This window comes from Dermacentor variabilis, chromosome 6, assembly GCF_050947875.1.
Source record: "Dermacentor variabilis isolate Ectoservices chromosome 6, ASM5094787v1, whole genome shotgun sequence".
Lineage (NCBI taxonomy): Eukaryota > Metazoa > Arthropoda > Arachnida > Ixodida > Ixodidae > Dermacentor > Dermacentor variabilis.
Window position 1 is genome coordinate 153,668,827 of NC_134573.1, and position 18,900 is coordinate 153,687,726.

Below are 18,900 nucleotides of genomic sequence, written 5' to 3' on the forward strand. Positions count from 1 at the left end.
TCCTATAGTAGACTGACGGCTAAACAAGACATTCTTGTTATTCCTCCTTTCGTAAGTCAACACTTACGTAAAGCAATATTAGTACAATTTCTAGTTTTAATATTCTCATTATCACTATTACTGCTATTCGCCCCTCCCTCCGTTTTTCTTCTTCTTCTTGGTATCGTTCTACTGCTCGCTTCTTGACCCTCCACCGGACAAGCAATTGGTGAAGGCGCAGGAAAGCGTCTGGCGAAGATTGCAGACGAGATCTTTCGATAACCCATACGTGTTAAACAAAATCTACCCGGACGTTCAGCCGGAATGCAAATGGTGCCAGGAACTGGCCACCTATGACCACATATTATGGAGCTGTAGCATAGCGCCGCCACCGGTGGATATTATGCGTGATCCTTCTCTCGAGCAGTGGGAGGCCGTGTTGGCCAGCTCAGACCCGGTCGTCCAGACCAGGGCCGTGGAGTGGGCCACCCAGGTCGCCGTCAGCCATGAGTTGATGGCCATCTAGCACGGAATCGTCCGCACATGCGTTCTGACGAAAATAAAGTTTTTCCATCCATCCATTAATTGTAGCGCATTAATAAGTTTCGCTCACCGGACAGGCGAAACCTTGAAAGCGATGCGTTGTGCTGAAGCTCCTAAGACGGTGTTCTATAAGAACGCGCGGGGACGACAGCCCCGCGCGGGCACTTTCTGCTGTCGTCTGTCAACACAGGCATCAAGACGCGCGCATGTCTCAATTGCCTCGATGGTGCACGAGATGAGACCGAAGTTTGTGGCCTGAATAAGTGTACTGTCCGTTCCATTTGCGGACCATTGCGCGCAGCTCAGTGTAACGCGCACACAACGGTTCAGCAAGAGCGATTGTGTTTGTGCGCGCAAAGCTGTCGACAACGGTGAGAAACAGAACGCCCATGCTATGGCTCCGCATGCAAAACCGACAGAGTGGAGCACGATGGTGCGCCCACTTGGCTTCCTCATTTTTGTAGATAAACACACTCTCTTGCATCGATACCGTGGCAGCTCGTCGACGGCGAGAATGCGCCTACGAGCATCTGTGTAGTTGCTATCACCATAAAAGTTAAATGCTAATCAGAAGCGATTGGTATTCGGCCACATTTAATTTTGTTTTTCTGTCAGAACAGCGCGGTCGTCATTGCCGATGTTCTAGCATATGATACGTAACATTACGGAGCCGGAAAAAGAAGTCGCCCATCCTTTCTTTTGACAAGACTTCTCGAAGCCTTGTTTCGCCAGCTTGGACTTTTCTTAACTTCACCAATTATCATTTCTCCCGGGACCTTGGCCCTGCACCACTACGGTGTGGTGTTCACCACGGCGTACAGTGGCGCAAACAGTGTCCCCAATGGAACGGACATGCGCTGCAGCTTTTCCATGTGCGATTTTCTTTGTAACACAAAAAGATTGCTGCGCTAATCAGACATTAGCCTTTTTTTCGTTCTTCGAAAATTTAACGCAAATTTCGAGTTTTATTTTATTCATTTTCAAGTAATCTCTGTCCAGCCTTGATATTCCTTGTGCTTTTCCTATAGTAGACTGACGGCTAAACAAGACATTCTTGTTATTCCTCCTTTCGTAAGTCAACACTTACGTAAAGCAATATTAGTACAATTTCTAGTCTTAATATTCTCATTATCACTATTACTGCTATTCGCCCCTCCCTCCGTTTTTCTTCTTCTTCTTGGTATCGTTCTACTGCTCGCTTCTTGACCAATCCCCGTTGTGGGCATGTGCCATTGTATGAGATCATCATCATCATCATCATCATCGTCGTCGTCGTCGTCGTCGTCATCATCATCATCAGTGCGCGCGCTCGCACACGCACGAGGGCACGAACTTGCGGCTGGAAAAGCGCGTGAAGAAGGAGAAGGAGATTTCGAACGGCGACCGCCGGCCACAGCAAGAAGACAGTCGCCTCGACACGACTCTTACGAAGCCGCAGGACGCAGCTGCTCGCTGTGCCGGTAGCCTCCCGAAGACACTGCGACCATGAACGACGAGATAGCCTCGAAGTGCGACTACGGAGCTGCGACAGCTACAAGTGGGGCACGACACTCGGTGGCTGGTCAAGACTCTCGATACAGTATAGGCCCCGATCCCATTCATCCCACCAGTTCCCTCGGGCAAAAGGGCTCGAACGCTTCCCTGGTTCCAGGAAGTGGACGCGCTTCAAGAGGCACTGGCGGTAAGAAGGAATTTTCGCCAGCACAGCCACCGTCCGGTTTAGTTTCTTCCGCCGGCAGCTCGCTTCCACCTAAAGGTCCCAAGTCGAATTGTTCACGTTTGTCTAGTGGCCTTTCGCAGCGCAATTCAGCCGCACACGTTGCCGAAGAGCATTCGGAACTTCAAGAAGCAAGGGAAGTAGTGCCGGGCAAGGCATTGAAATCAACGCCACGTAACGCTTTCCTGTCACGCAAGGGTTCTCAGCCTTCACAACGAGATGGCTTGCCCAAAGGCTCTCCACCAAAGATAGGCCGCTCATCCGCGCATTTCTCTCCCCCACATGTCGACGCCTCCCGCACTGCCAAACAGGCCAATACAAGAAGGAGCGCGTCTTCGCTCATAGGTGAAATTGCCAAGAGTTCCGGTTGTTCAGAACGGATGTCTTCTCCCGGACTTTACGAAGTAAACGCTACATTGCCGGCACCCACGAATTTAGCGGTTAAAAACGCTCAGGCGCTTCCCAAGAACCTTCAGTGCAACAGAAGCGACCACTCGACATTTCCATCAGGTACGGACGGCGCCGTTACTAGGAAGGATCCACTTGCGTCTGAATCAATCGTCCTTTCAGAGAAGAAAGTATCCACAGCTGCACAGCGTTCTTTGTCCCGGAAGCAGGGCGTGACTTCACCTAAGGAAAATTCCACATCAGTCAAGTGCACCCCACAGAGTGATCTTAGTTCTACGGGTCCTCTTCCGCAAGAACGCCGCGTCGCAGGGAAAGGCTTCTCGACACCGTCGAAGCAATCTCCGAATCCCGGGCACACTTCATCATGCTACGGGAGTCCAGACATCAGGAGTGGCGCAGGACGGCCGGGAGAATCGCCGACTGAAAGGCATACCTCGAAATCGCCATCGTCATTGAGCTCCACGAATTCTCTGGGCTCACTGGATGACTATCACCGTTTTGCTTCCGGAGGGTCCTTGTCGATCACTGGGTTGATTCCTGCCGGTGAAGCTGCTCCTCGGCTGCCTACACAATTGAGAGGAAGACCCCGACCGCATGGGCTTGGACGTGTTGTAACATCTGAATCACGGAGAAAAGCTTCCCAGCGCCCACCGCTGCTTCCTCATGGATCCCCCGCTTCTCCGAGGTACGGGCAAGCGGCAATGTGAAGCCGCATTCACAAAGCTTCTCGCGCGCGCGCACGCACGCACGCACGCACGCACGCACGCACGCACGCACGCACGCACGCACGCACGCACGCACGCACGCACGCACGCAGAAACCATGCCAGGGCAACGTATGCATTCTGCTGCCTCCTTCCTGGCTATATTCGCCCTTGGTCGGCCACCTTGATGGTTCTTACACCTGTTCAACGTTGACAGCTCTTGCAGAGTTTACGAAGGCAAAGTTTTGTAAATACAGCTCCCCGGCCGAATTCAGGGAGCATTTCAGTCGTAACGCGTTCTTATGGTCCCAGCGGCTTTGATGTTGTCTCGTTCGTGTTTACGATTGCCCAGATTTCACCTTTATGAAAATTTCAGCTGTTGGAGAAAGGGCACATTTTCACCACCAGATTTCACCACCAGCCGGTGGGGAAAGTGAACAGTGAAGGCAGCCGGCCAAAGAGGTATTGGCCGGCTGCCTTCACTGTTCACAAAAAGGTATTGCGGATTCGAGCCCAAGTTTTGCTAATGAAAATTCATGTGAAACGAAGAAAAACTTGCTAGGCAATCGCTGAAGCAATGTGAATGCCACAGTTACGTTAAAATAATTAATAACTGAATCGCCGCATATCTTCAGATTAGGCCATAAGATGTCCTACATTTCCAAAGAAGGGAGCAGACAGTTAAATGGCTAGAGCGTGCTCTGCAGCCTTTGTCCAAGCTGCAATGGGGCAATATGCCTCTGCTTTAAACCACGACTTCAGAAGTTGAGAATGTGAAGTTTACTATAGGACTGCCTCCTGCCTGGTCTGCAGGCAGGCGTTTTCGAGTCCTTTCACTAGCGCCCTTTCTGGGCCCTCACGGTCTTCGCCCGGTGTCTACTCGGCCAGAGACGCCTTTTACGGCAGGGCCACGAACAGCTCAACGCCACTCACGGCCTCGAGGACAACAGACGAGGCAAGTTTGTGCCCTTCATCAGAAAAAAAAAAAGTGTTGAGACGGGGACCATAGTTGGTCTTGAGAATTCTGCTTCGTAGCCTCCATATTTTTGATGCGCAAAGGCTTCTTAGGGACGCACCAGTAGAATACGGGGTGACAGCTGTCTTGCTGTTTTTCAATGTTTGCGACAGAAGGCAGCTTGAATAAGTCCAAAGAGTTCTTCGTTCAGTCTTGTTAATCTCGGCATAACAGGCTCAAAACGCGTGATAGTGGACAGAAAAAAAAATACTTCTTCTGGTTTGTTCTGGGTAAGAAACGACTATAAACTATGTAAGCACGCACTTTAATCATGCGAACTAATTTCTTTTGCCTTCGAAACTAGGATGGAGTTCTTAAGAGAGCCATTTGGAAACTGACATCCCTGTAGGGGATCGAGTTTTTTTTTCTTAGCCGTCACGCCATTCTTAAGTGTACGTTTGTGAAGGCTTTGTCAAAAGTACACGGGATATCCTGCGCCTTCATCATATATGTCGTTCGACTACATGGTACGTTTCCACCCGCCGTGGTTGCTCAGTGGCTATGGTGTTGGGCTGCTGAGCACGAGGCCGCGGGATGGAATCCCGGCCACGGTGGCCGCATTTCGATGGAGGCGAAATGCGAAAACACCTGTGTGCTTAGATTTAGGTGCACGTTAAAGAACCCCAGGTGGTCGAAATTTCCGGAGTCCTCCACTACGGCGTGCCTCATAATCAGAAAGTGGTTTTGGCACGTAAAACCCCATAATTTAATTTTTTTTGGTACGTTTCCCATGATACACGCCCAACGGACACGCCCAGACACGCCCGGACACGCCCAACGTATAATTAAACGGTGGGTATAAGATATTTATTTTCATTTCCCGGATGGTGGAACCTATTGTATACCACAAGAACTCTCTTAAAAGAAAATCTGCCCTTACAACATCACTATGGAGATACTGTTCTGTTTCTATTGGATTTATGTTGCATTCAATAAATTATCTGTTGAGGCACAATTGTATATCATGCATTATTTGTGTAAGGGTGTAGCCAGCCGGGCGGTCGCGGGCGTATAGTCCGTTTACTTTTGACAAACAATGTACAAATTATAACGATGAAGAAATCGGGGTAGAAAAGGAAAAGCGAGGCAGAAATGTCATATATACAGCTTTGAGCTTTGAGTAGTCGACGGCGCGGTTTCTTCTTCGTTCGCTCCTAAAGCCAAGCTACATGCATGTGTGTCAATGCATCTCGCGCTGCGTCTCCTGCAGAGATCGCCCGGCAAAACTTCAGACCGGCGGAGAGAGGGTTTCTCCACGGCCTTCGACTACTGGCTGTGCAAGCCTGCCCTCGCCGTCGTCCTGATAGCCCTGATGGCCTCCGTCACGTGGGCTGTGGTGAAGCGTCATTATTTCTTGCAAGAAGCTCTGGTGGCGCCCGTTTGCCAGTCGCCCGCGTGCCGTTATTACGCCGACCTCATGACTTCGACTATGGACGCAAACGCGAACCCTTGCGACGACTTCTACGGCCACGTCTGCGGCCGCTGGATGCGGGGGGACACGCCCAACGTGGCGGTCGTCAACTGGGCCCGTTTTCTGGATGAAAGCATGTCGCGCATCGCCAACCGCGCTTCTTCCGGAAGCGCTGGCGACGCTAAGGACACCGTCCGCAACGCTGCTCGATACATCAAGGCGTGCCTGGCACCGCACAGCCACAGTAACGTGGACGAAGTGAAGCTGGTGTTGGCAGCGGGCGGAATGTTCTGGCCCTTCGGCTCTGGACAAACCGATTTTCTCTCGGCACTCTTCTACATGGTGCGGCGCGTCGGAGCTCCGATATTTTTCGATGTCGCGTGCACTGACGCCGGAGAACGACTGTCCGTGCTGTATTCTCGAGACGCGACCTACGAAGCGACGTACGCCAAGCTTACGGAGCACGTGCACGTGTTGCATGCCCAGGACCACTACCACGTGTGTTGCGAGGCGTTCGCTGGGCCCGGGAACCGCACTCGATGCGAAAGGCTGTTCGATGATTTTGTCCAGATGAAACGTGCTTTCGACGATTATTACGCCGGTGAGCTCTCGAAAGACATCATCAGCACGAACCTGTCTTATCTCCATCATTACACACCGCGAGTTTCGGAAGCCCGGTGGAGAGCGCTGTTCGAGGTTCACTTCAACGTCACCTTGCGCGACGTCGACGGCTTAGTCATCGAGGACCCCCGACAGTTCGCCTCGGTGTTTCGGCTTCTCGAGCGTTACGGGCAAGAGAAGATGCTCGACCTCATCGGATGGCTCAGCGTCCAAGTTTTGATCCATTACACGAACAAAGGATTAATGGACAGTTTCTACCGACTCCCCGACATCGCGAGCAACGAGCATCGACAGCTTTGCTTCACAACAGCCTACATAGCCTTCGGATACGCCGTGAACCGTCTTTTTCTGGAAGACGCCGAGGCCGCCATAAACAGAGTGAAACGCCTCACTCAAAACCGCATTCGACCCGCCTTCAGCGCAATGTTGTGGCGTGGCACTCTGCTTCGCGGGAACCCGGTGCCGGAGCCCAGCGGTGGTAAACTGGAGATGGCCTTCGATATCATCGAAGGTACTTTCTCCACCGAGCAGGAGGGCTCTTCCGATGCCTTTTCCGAGGTGACAGACCACCCCCTGGCAAACAAGATGGCGCTCTCGTCGTATCTCAGGAGCGCCGGACCAATCAGCGCCAGGAAGGACGCGCGCGGGCCGTACTGGTCTTACAGTGCAATCGACTCGACCTTGATCGACGGCTTCCGCATAAACCCGCAGCACTTCGCACTCCCTTGGTACGCTAAGGACGCCCCGCGCGGAGTCCTTGTTGGGGGCATACTCCTGAGGCTCGCCTCGGCGCTGTTCATGGACTACGTGGAGCGCTCGCGCAACTTCAACGCCACGTACGAGGCGAATCGTAGGTGCCTCGATCTCGATCCACGAGGGCCGAGCGGGAGGGACGACAGGGACCTGCAGGCGGTCACAGCTGCTCTGAACGTCGTGGCGAACCTGTACCAGGAATCGCCCACTGACTCTGCCGTCGCGCCCATGGACATCCCGCTGTTTTCTAGCGACGGATTCATGTTCGCGTTCGCGTGCTGGCTCCACTGCGGCGACGCGCAGCGCGGGAGCGTCATGTGCAACACGCCGCTGAGGCACAACCGGCAGTTTTCTCGAGCCTTCGCCTGCCCCGAAAACTCCTACATGAACCCGGTGTCCAAATGCACGCTGCACGTTTAATGTTCGTTGTTGTAAATATTGCCGATATATTTTCTGTTAGGATGGCTCGCGACGCGTCGTGGTATCCTTCTGTCTTAGCTTGCACAGGTGTATATGCGGATACATTGTCTCGGTATATTACATTGGTTGCCATCTATAGTTCATTTTTAAAAATCTTACTCTTTACTAGGTTTATACTGATGTTTCGCTTCTCCATTCTAAAACTACCATCAGTTACATGCTTGACGGTACAGATTTTTTTACTTGCCAGTGGTTTCAGGTTTCTGAACAAATGAACTGAAAGCACTTTGCGCCCTGTGGAAGCACCGTTAAACGGGAAACGTAAGCAAGAAAAAAAAAATCTCAACCTTCTGTTGGTTTGTGTCGAGTGCCTGCAGCGAACCGGAAGCGACACGCACTGTGCGGGAAATGAGGGTGAAAGCAAATAGAGAGCAAAACACCTGCTGACCTTTTTTTGTTGTTGTTTCTTTTTTACTATATGTGCCAGACTGTAAACAGCGCATGGTAGCCACAGGCGTCGTCCTGCACGCCATGGCACGCCGCCTATAGGCTACAGGCGATTTAGGCTACGGGATCGCAGCAAGTCTTCTATTGTAATGCTGTGCGTGAGCAAGGGCGGTCATTCAGGTGTACGAATTGTATCGCTCTGGTGCTTGTTCTGTTCGCAGCCGCTACTGTAGCTCAGTGACTATATGGCGTTGCGGTGTCGGGCATGAGGTCGCGGATTCAATCCCGACCGCAGCATTTTGATGGCGGCGAAAGCGAGAAAAAAAAAAGCCTTCAGTGTGCTTAGATTTAGACGCACTGTAAAGAACTTCACGCGGTCAAAATGGACCCAGTCTCTCCCCACTGCACGGCTTGCCTGATAATAAGCCTCGAGCCTCGAGCCTCGAGCCTCCAAGCCTCGAGCGTGGAAGCTTGCCGAAGAATAGCTCTTGGTGGGCACCTCCAGAGTATGTGATCTTGGTCTGCGGTTAGTGATTCGCAGTGCCTGCAGTTAGGTTTAAACTATTGCTTAGACATTTCAGCCAACCTTTTGGGGCTTAGGACGGATCGAGTCTGTAGCCGCCGTAGAGTCGTGGCCTGCTACCGGGAGAGAATCGTGCTCGGGAACGGATACTCGCTCTGCTCATATTCTTGTAAAATTGAGTTAATTCGTGATACGTGAGGATGGGTTCAAGCTGGCCATCCTGATCGAGCGATCCCGCCTCCCGGTTATCTGCTGCTGGGGCGGCTATAGGTGAGCTGCTTCGTCACCCGGGTTGCCGGCATGAGCTGGCACCCTCACCAGACCGATAGTGTCCTGTGGTTTGATAAGCCTGCTTGTAATGGGCTGACTGCCCCAATAGAGTACCTTCTTATGGCCGATTTAAAGTCTTACACAACGAATTTAACACCGGAGTACTATAATTCTACTCGTAACTTTTTCGTTTATCGCTACACTGCATGATGCTGCGGTGTCAACGGAACGCAAGGATCAATCGCAATGTGGCTGCAGTTGGGTTAACGCGTGCAACATTAACGTTAACGCTTCGTCACGTATGGTAAGAAAACGCGATCCTGTCGCCTCGCATTAAGGAAAGGTACACTTCCGCACTGCGTCTACTGTCAGAGGATGAAACGACAGGAGTTGTTGTGTCGAGTAAAATGTCAAACGTTTTGTTCGTGACTTCAGTTCTGCCCATTTCGAAATGCGGGTTGGTGGCCAGAATGTGTGAGCTGCGCACGCTAGTTTCGTAAAGCGTCTTGCGTAGCTAAAGAAATATTTCCACCTTAAGAATTGTAGCCGGCGAATTCGCAAGGCATATCCACTTGGAACGAATTCTCAGGGCTGCACCAGTTTCGAGATATAATTTCTAAAGTGTCCGCCGAAATGTACTGGTGTTCCATTTACTTTCACGCTTCAGTGCATAAGACAGCGTTTCCATAAGAATGTAAAAAAGAACAGCGGGGCATTTTTATCGCAAGTTTGACGGCGCCTATCTAGAAACCGATGCCATCCTGAGAATTCGATCGAAGTCGATAAGACTTGCAAACTCATTAGCTAGAATTATCACATTGAAATATTTGCCCCAAAGTAATTAATCAAAACGTTATCTAGCGTAATTATGTTAATTGTTCAATTAAGCATCTTGATTTTTAGTAGAAATAGAATGGCCGCCTCATCGAGTAATTTAGCTCGTGGGTTAGAATTGGGCTATCTGGTGCCACAGGCAATCTTTAAAAAAAGATTGGCGCATCTAAAAAAAAAGGAAGGCACCATATATAACTGTGAAGTTGAGAAAATGTTTACCTAACTGCATTACGTTAAAGAATGAGGGGCTGATTCATCTAGATTGTATTTAATTAAGTTTGTTGGAAGAGCATGTATTGGGAACCAGTAAAGCAAGACAACAGAAAAGAACGAATGGCCCGAGAACTCAACAAGGGGTTGTAAGATAAGGAAAAACATCGCTCCCTTTTGCGATGCATGGCCGTGTGCAGTACTTGTTACTTGTTACAGAACTTGTAACAGTGCTTTTGGTAAAGAAAGAAAGTGCAGAGAACAAAAACCGATCGCAAAACTCGTCTCTATACATTGTTTTTGTTAATCTGGGTTATTTTAAATGTCTTACCATTGCTCGACAACAAGGATTTGTACAGACGAGTTCGTCACATAATTTGCAAGCAACTTAAGCTCTTTACCATTACATGTTCCTGTGCGTTGTTTCCCTTGTTTAAATAGAACGTTTGTGTCCACTAAAGAGACCATTGTTTGTAGTAATGGTTTGTAAAGGTTACCAGAAAAAATGCCGAGCGTTGGGTTGCCAGACCACAAAACTCGCAATTTATTCGCAGTTTTCTTCTTGAAAAATAACATGTGGCTTTTACGCCCCGAATTTCAGAAACGATAAAACCCGAAAACGAAGGACTCTAAGTATGTGGTGAGATTCTCAGAACGGTTTAACAGAAAATAAACATGAATGAACAAAAACGTCGCGCAGGAAGGCCATAGTCGCTTGCAAAGCAGCTCTCGCTCCTCAGGAAACGATACGAGAGAGAGAGAAAGGGAGAGAGTGACATCGAGTGTTTGGTGAAATTCTTCTATGGGGCTGTGAACTAGTCAAGCTGTTCTGAAAAAGAGCTTTTTGTCACAGTTATTTTTTCTGTATCTTCACAAAATAAAATTATAAAAAAATAAACTTAATTTGTTTTGATATTCAGATAGATAGGAAAGCTGCTTGCGAGAAGCGGCGAAGACGCTATACTACTGAGGTGATACCACTACCAAAAACAATAAATAACTTCAAGGGGTATAGGTTAGAAACTGTTCTTGCTGAGGCCCTCACGCAATGCCATGGCCGACTTCATCAAGATGAGATGCCAGCCTATACGTAGGAAAAAAAATTAAATAGAAGAAACATAACAGCAAGAATGTCTGCGCTTCCCTTTATGAAAATACGCCAAATTTGAGGCCTTTTAGCGGCTGCACAAGAGCGAACAACAAAAAGGATAACGCCGTAATGGCGTTCTTATCGAAAAAGTTTAGCCTGTGACGGCCAAGGACGGAGAAGGCGTCGGTTTGGTGACGCAAGAACTTTTGAGTGAAGAGCGCGCTAAGGCGCTTTGTAGACTATACGGGACGACATTCTACATTAATCACTCCGTCTAATGAAAACCCTTATTTTCTTTTTTCTCGTCCGCCTCAGGAATGAAACTACTGGCTTTGTGGCCGCTGGGCGTATACTCGCTGTGGAGATTTCCGAGAAGCGAGGCCTAGAGAGCTCAGGGCCCTGGTTGTATACCGCCCGCCAGCCACGCAGCACGCCTGTCAAACACCCCGTAATGCCAATGTACAGGCAACCCACGCGCATCGACGTTTATCAGTGCGGCTGCAGCGTTCCACATTCGAAGCAAGGCTTGAGACCGAGCTAGTTAGTGCCTCTAGATTCGAGGCACGTAAGAGGATATTATGTCCCCTTGCTTCAACCTGTTTCTGTTTCTACATAGGCTTTTAGGTGACGGCATCCGCCTGTGTGTTTGTGCTCTTCGATATCTTTACTAGGCAGCTGTCGGATCGCAGGTTGAATGTCATCGTAAGCCAGCGGCATATCGCTGCTTGGTTCGCGTGTGGTGAAATGCCTCTTGGTGCGACCGCATACAAGTCTGTGTCACTCAGAATCACGGTGCTTTTGGAGCAGTTGCGTCTTGTGTTTGTTAATTTTATTGCCGCCTCTGCGTTTTTAGCTCGCCGTACGTACGGGCACAGATTCGCTCAAATTGCCGGCGCGCTCTGTGTATGTAAGGAGTGGTCGCCGTTTCTACAAAAATCATCTTGGAACTGTTACCGTTAGGTACCCAATACCCCTGCGTAAACACACGAGAAATCTATCCTAAAAAAAAAAATATAAGGAACGCCTGATGTCGTTCCTGTCGAGTTGCTCAAGAACGCCGTCCATGAACAGCGCCGCGCGCAGCAACAAAGGTCCAGTTTAATAAACAGAAACAAAAGTTTAAAGTACTCGGAGGAGTCCGTGCGGAGGGAACCAAAACGCGGTAGTACGACATTGAGAGTCTTGTGTGAGCCACGTTCTCCGGTCGCGGCCTGCAACCGATAAAACTTCGAGATTAAACGTATAGTATAAGACACAATTATGCTGAGTGCGCATCTCCCAGCTACATGGTCGCAAGGTGTCGCGCGACACGCTCATCGGTTAGGCCTGTAGGCTTCCTATCAGCGGTGCATATCGTGCATGTGACATTCACTGCAGACAAACGAGAGACTAAAGGAACAGTCCGGATTTTAACAGGATGTGCATGCCGTGTCAAAAGCTTACGGGACGCGGGATCTGAGATAAAGCAGGGGTCGAATTCGCAAAGCTTTTTTGTTCGTAAGTGCTCTTTGCCATCGGCTGGTTGCTTCCATTAAAAACGTGTGCAGCATTGGGATTGGCTAGAATTTTCTTTTACGAACGATTCTAGCATAGTGTTGTCATGTTTTAATGGCTGCAATTTAAAACTTGGCTTAATTCAACTTTTTCGCGAAGCCCGAATCTCTTAAAATCCCGTAAATCAGGGATACTTTATGCACGTATAAACAGTTAAAAAACAAGAAAACAAGGTGTCGGTTGATCACTATGAGGACTAACTATACGCTCTTGGGAAAAGGGGTTGTTGTGCTGATTTACTGTAAGTCAGAAGGTTACTGTTACATATTCTGTCCTCTGAATAGAAAAATAAAATAAAAATCAAAGCTGTCAAGTACGTGACTTGATGCATGGAACGCAGGTTGGTCGTTGCTTTTTCTTTCAGACTTTTGTTGCTCTTGGAATGGCCTAAAACCTACATACAGGAGCAAGTTTTTTTTTCTCGCTTTTTATGCGCAGTATGCCCCGTACCACGTGATTGACTCCCCTGGCTTCAATGTCGACGTCCGTGGCGTATGTGGCGAAATGCTGAAGGCGATTGCAGCGTCTCTGAGGACAAAGTAAGTGAACCGCATGGAACAACTTAAATTGTGACATGATATGTGTAACGTCTGTGAAACCTTATCGTATAAGAAGGTCTGGCACATCTAATCTGGAACCTCATAGTCTCTTCCAAATAAACCAGGCAAAATAACCATGCTGTTTCGCGGAGGGAACCCAGTCGCGAGTTTCGGCTGCAGTTCTCAAAGCCACTAGCGTGGAAGGACTGTTAGTGAAGGGGGGAGCTGCAACGAGTTGATTATTATAGTGCCGTTCAATAAACAAGCAGCTTCCAAAAGCAAACGCTTTTTTGAATTCAGCTCTCCGTAGCCAGTATACTTAAAAACATCTTTCGGATTTCAAAGCATTGGTTTACTGCTTGACTGTACTCGAGCAGTTTCAATTAGGGACTAACAGATTCAGCGTAGATCTGCCTAGCCATTTCACCTCGTTTAATATGGAAACCACTTCTTGAAATTTCCATTTCTTGTTCTTTTTCACATATATTCCGCGTTTATTTTCTTTCATATTCCTGACTTTCAAGTGTAAGCGTATACCTATGCTCCTAAGCGCACAAGAGGCAGACGTATGGCGTTTTTCACTGGTCGATTCGGAGCAGGATTTCTTGCTCCGTGGCAAGAAATCCGAATTTCACTGGTCGATCTGGAGCGGGTTCGCGCGTTCCACTGGTCGTTTCGGATCAACTCGCACCGCGCCGGATCGCTCTGACTTGCTCCGCCGCCGAGGCGCGGATTCGGGCGGAAATAGCTCGCGTCACTTCCGTCTTCAAGCGAAATCGGTACTTCATCGGTACCCGGTTGGTACGCACAACATTGTGTTGCATCGCAACATGGCTGCGTTCGGTGCTGCTGCAGAGCTCGCGTTTAGCGATGAGAGCTCGAACGACAGCGATTACGAGGTGACGCAGGTGCTGTACGAAGCATTCCATGCAACTTGTCCATGCACAATCCTTGCGGGCGCGACATGGAAATGACGGACTCTGCGACTGCCTGGGACAAATTACGCACGGGGGACGGCGAGTTTGGTTACCGTGGAAACGTACAGAGCGGAAGTCGATCATGGTTTCCGGAACCGGTTTGTGCGACGTGTACGCAGACTTCCTGTGTGATCTCCCGCGGAGCGTTTTTGCGCTCCGCTGGCCGATTCGGATTTGTGAAACCCGAGCGCTCGCTCGAGGATTTCGGCGGCCGCTCCAGATCGACCAGTGAAAAACGCCATTAGACGAGTCTAAAAATGAGGTTAAGTACTGCATGATGCAAAATAACTAACTCGCGCAAACAAGGCCACACCTTTCCACAGCATCTGCTCTGTCATGTTGTCAAGGACTGAACGTCCCTATGACTAAAGTAAAAAAATAAAATAAAGAAAAGGAAAACTATAATGAGGATGTTTTGCAACAAAAACTGCTCCAGCATCGATTTGGGAAGTGAGCATCAATATGACAAAGCGTTGCCAATACCTGAACGAAGGGCTCACTTATAGAACGGTACATGTAACCACGGCTTTGCGAACGCAGTTACACCGTCGCTTTCCCACGTGACTCTTACTGGGGACTGCGCCAGGCAGACGGAAACTGGACCGGCGTGCTTGGAATGCTTCAGAGAGACGTAAGCACGTGTTTTGTCCATTTTGGTGCTTTTTTTAGTCATCTTGGCGTAGTTGCAAAACATACCCTGATTCGTGACTGACGTAATGTCGCCTTGAACATCTATCGCCGCTCGGGGTTTCGGTGCGTTTACTGTGCTATACTGTTCAGACAAAGGACAAAATAAATGAAACGGACACACTTGTGCGCAAATTTTTCAACTGTTTACTATTCGCAGGCATACGTCAAGTATGGCTGTTGCATCCGTAAGTTTTCCAGAATTCTTAAATATCGCCTGTGCCAGGTGTCATAATTCTTGTCCTTGAGCTGGATTATTCGAAGGGGCGGATGTTACTAGCACGGGAAACCGTAACACATATTCAACTAATTAACAAAACTCGCTAAATAACGTCCTAATTAATTGCTTCACGACACATATTGCAATTTACGAAATGTGAAATGACTCAGGATCACAAGTTAAGGCCTCTGACAGACGATACCGCTGACGTGCAGATCGGGGAAAAAATTTGCGAAATCTGCGAGCGAGCTTTCTTCTCTTTTTTTTAGGGGGGGGGGGGGGAGAGAAGGTGTCAAACGTCTATTCTTGCGACCTCTGACAAGGCAAGCGCCTTGAGTCGAGACATGGCACTGCTCAAGCGCGTCCTGTCGTGCTCGTGTTGACAATGCATAATTACTTTGTTTAGCGCAAAACAACGGGCACAAGAAAGACGACAGGAGAAGGCGCTGCTCTCAACTGAGAGTCTATGAACTGAGAGTCTATGAAGTCTGTGAGTCTATGAACGACTCAGTTGAGAGTAGCGCCTTGTCCTGTCGTCTTTCTTGTGTCCGTTGTTTTGCGCTAAACAAAGTAATTATGGTTTCGCACCAACTAGCCCGCCAACGCATTGTGCTGAGTAATACAATGCGCTTACTTAGTCAGAAGGCGCAACAATGAAGTTTGGCACGCCCGCTCGCAGATCCCGCAATATCTCGTCTTCGTGCTCTTGGCCGCCAACCACCGCTTCAGGTGCGCGTCGACGAACTTACGCAAGCAACACGAGGGTGCTTATACGCGCTTTGATGAATCCTGTGTGTTTTCCCTGGCGGTGCATTATTGTGGGGCAGTAGTTGTGGCGCATTGTAACATGCACTCTGTGAATGACGGCTGCTGCCTCCGATATTTTGGTGCCAAATCAAACATGTTGTTCCGCCTTGGTGGTTTTCGTTTTTTGGGTGATTAGTCATATGTCGCTCAAAGGGTTTCAGACAGGGTCATGCGGATCAGCGTGAAACACTAAATGTAACAGCATATCTTGGTGCCAAATCAAACATCTTGTTCCGCTTGGGGAGTTTTCTTTCTTTGGGTGATTAGGCATGTTTCGCTCAAGAGGTTTCAGACAAGGTCATGCGGACCAGTGTGGAACACTAAATGTAACTTGCTATCGGAAATAAAATGATCATATGATCACGCATCTCAGAGTCACCTTTGATACAGAGGAAGCTTCAGACAAGAGCGTTCGCGTCCCAGTGCAAACACTACATTTAACTTTATATGGCAAGTAAAAAAAAAGCACTACAGCTAATGTTGGTGATGGCAGTGCAGCCATCATTGCTCAGTTGCGCAAAGGTCGCTACGGTCAACATAGTTATCGCAACCTGCTTTGACATCACTTTATCTAAGTGGCTTTAGTAATTAACGTCCTAGCTAGTAAGTAATCCGAAATTAAGAACGGGGCTGTCAGATAGAGTAGCACAGTGTGGTATAGATGTTATAAACAGGGATAAAGTGCCGCAGAAAGGCTGGCCAATATTACCAGCCTCGTCATTTTCGTCAGGTTAGTTTTAATGGGTTAGTAGAGCCAGGTCGCGTGCGGTTCTTGTCTGTGGCGGCTGGCTGTAAAGGGAGAGACTGCAAAAAAAAAAAAGTGAGCACTGTGATGACGCCTACGTTGAGCTACTGAGGCTAACGTCCCTTTAAAGACCAAGCTTCTGTCTTCTAGCTACCCCATCCATTGATCCCAGACTCCTTGTCGTCATCTTAACTCCTTCAACATTACCCGACGCACTGCTGCTACGCTACTCAAGTCATTCTTTCAACTCATGTCTTTTTTGTTACTCGCGTATTGACCGGCTCTTCTAAAGTCACAAAAGCGTGCCGCCAAGGCCACCCCTGAAGGCTTCCTAACCTCTCGCTCCCCCAACATCCTCTTATGCCCTTGTTCTTCTTTTATTGTTTTTTTTCTCATCATGCTTTCTTTATCTTTCTCCCCGCCTTCCCACTCTCCCGCTCTTGTTCCCTCGTTTTAGAAACCACGCTTAGAGACGTCAGGCGACAGCGCTCATTTTTTTTTTGCGGTCTCTTTCTTTACAACCAGCCGCCACCAACAACCGCACGTGACGTCACTCTACTGACCCGTTAAAATTAACCAGCCGAGGATGACGAGGCGGCCTTTGACGCAGATAGGTCCTCCTATCGAAACGTTGGCCGTCCTTTCTGGCTCAACACAACGGGCTCAAATAACTTTTGGCGGATGAATTGATAACACCGTCAGAATACAAATTTTTAAATGCAAGCAGCAAAACTGCCGGGAGCTGCTACATCCCTCCAAACATTAATAAAATTCCATCCACTGAACATCTACACCGCTAATATCCCAGGGCGCCCGATAGTAACAACAACACTCCGTTCCTTAACAACACCACGTTCCTTAACTACTTCCTTGGTGTCCTTCCCAAAACACTTCTGTCATTTGTAATACTAAAGGCACACTACCCCTAAACATGATTCTCGCAACACTAGACGTCACGGCCCTGTACACCAGCATTCCAATCCCCGATTATTTACCTTCGATAAGGGAAACGCTGTCTAAGCACAATGCACAACACTCCACTGAAGACTGCTTGTCTCTTCTTTAATTAGTTCTAACACATAACTACTTCAAATTTTAGGAGAATCACTACCTACATATACATGGGACAAGTACGGGTGCGCCTTTTGCACCAACTTACGCAGGCATATTTATGGAGACGCTAGAAACAGATTTCCTATCCCGCTGCACAGACAATCTCCACACATACCTACGATACATAGACGACATATTCATAATATGGGGACATGGTCAGGAGAGTATAGATAAATTTCTAGCATTTCGAAATTCTTTTCACTCAACAACAAAATTCACATCAGAATCTTTAACGGAGCGCATAATATTTCTGGACACCACAGTATATATATATATATATATATGTAAATTGACAATGGGACGCTAAAAACAACGCTGTGTAGGAAACTATGTGACAAGCAACAGTACCTAGAATGTACAAGCCACCATCCCAGACATTGCAAACAAGGCATCTTTAAAGGCCAAGCCACACGACTACGCCGCATTTGCGTTGAAAACCAAGACTACATAGGTAGACTCGAGCACTTTAAAGAAACCCTATCGAACAGCAACCTTCCAAACAGTGCCCTTCAAAAAGCCTACACCAATGCAACTAAACTTTATCGAGCTGAGGTCGTCAAGCCCCACCCTAGGATCACAAGAACAACAACGCCTCTTCTTACTTCTAAATTCTCAAACGCACTTCCAAACGTGAAAAACATCCTCAGTAAATACTGCCCAATTCTCACCAGCAACCAGAAACTTAGTAAGATCTTTCCCGACCCGCCCAGAGCAACCTACAGACGCAACATCCGTTTTAAGGATATTCTTGTGCATGCCAAACTGAGGACAAAGACGAAGTTAGCATTCGGTCCCCGTGGCCGCCCAAGGTGCTCTACGTGCAAACATATTCAATCTACTACTACAGTAAAAAGTTCAGCGTCGAATTACTCCCATAAGGTAACTTCGAGTTTCACTTGTACATCAAGCAACGTAATCTACTGTCTAGAATGTGCCGCTTGTAGAAAACAATACATAGATGAGGCTGGACAACAAATTCATACAAGACTCAACGGTCGTCGCGCAGATACAAAACACAATTTGCCTAAATCAGTATCCAGCCATTTGAATGAACATGGTCACATAGCAAGGCTCTATATACCACAAACAAATTTCCGTTCACCTCGTGAGAGGAAGTATACGGAATCATATATCTCATACACAAGTTTAAATGCCTACACCGGAAGGGAAATAATTTGGCACGTGGCAACTTCGAATCGCTAACCATCATCATCATCATCATCATCATCATCATCATCATCATCATCATCATCATCATCATCATCATCATCATCATCATCATCATCATCAGCCTGGTTACGCCCACTGCAGGGC

At 48.3% G+C, this 18,900-nt stretch overlaps 1 protein-coding gene across 4 annotated transcripts in view; it reads left to right on the forward strand.

Moving 5' to 3' along the window:
• The window catches only part of LOC142585521 (glutamate receptor ionotropic, kainate glr-3-like), a 35,402-nt gene that overhangs the window by 5,784 nt on the left and 10,718 nt on the right, over nucleotides 1–18,900 (forward strand). The window contains exons 1-3 of one of the 4 annotated variants that reach the window (XM_075696325.1): nucleotides 1,895–3,332; nucleotides 12,937–13,037; nucleotides 14,555–14,645. In XM_075696325.1, coding sequence (XP_075552440.1) covers nucleotides 13,003–13,037; nucleotides 14,555–14,645 — 126 coding nt within the window. In that variant the 5' untranslated portion in view covers nucleotides 1,895–3,332; nucleotides 12,937–13,002. Of the gene's footprint in view, nucleotides 1–1,894; nucleotides 3,333–4,163; nucleotides 4,612–5,575; nucleotides 8,420–12,936; nucleotides 13,038–14,554; nucleotides 14,646–18,900 lie in introns of those variants that run through there. The other 3 variants (XM_075696324.1, XM_075696322.1, XM_075696323.1) reach the window with 3 other exon arrangements.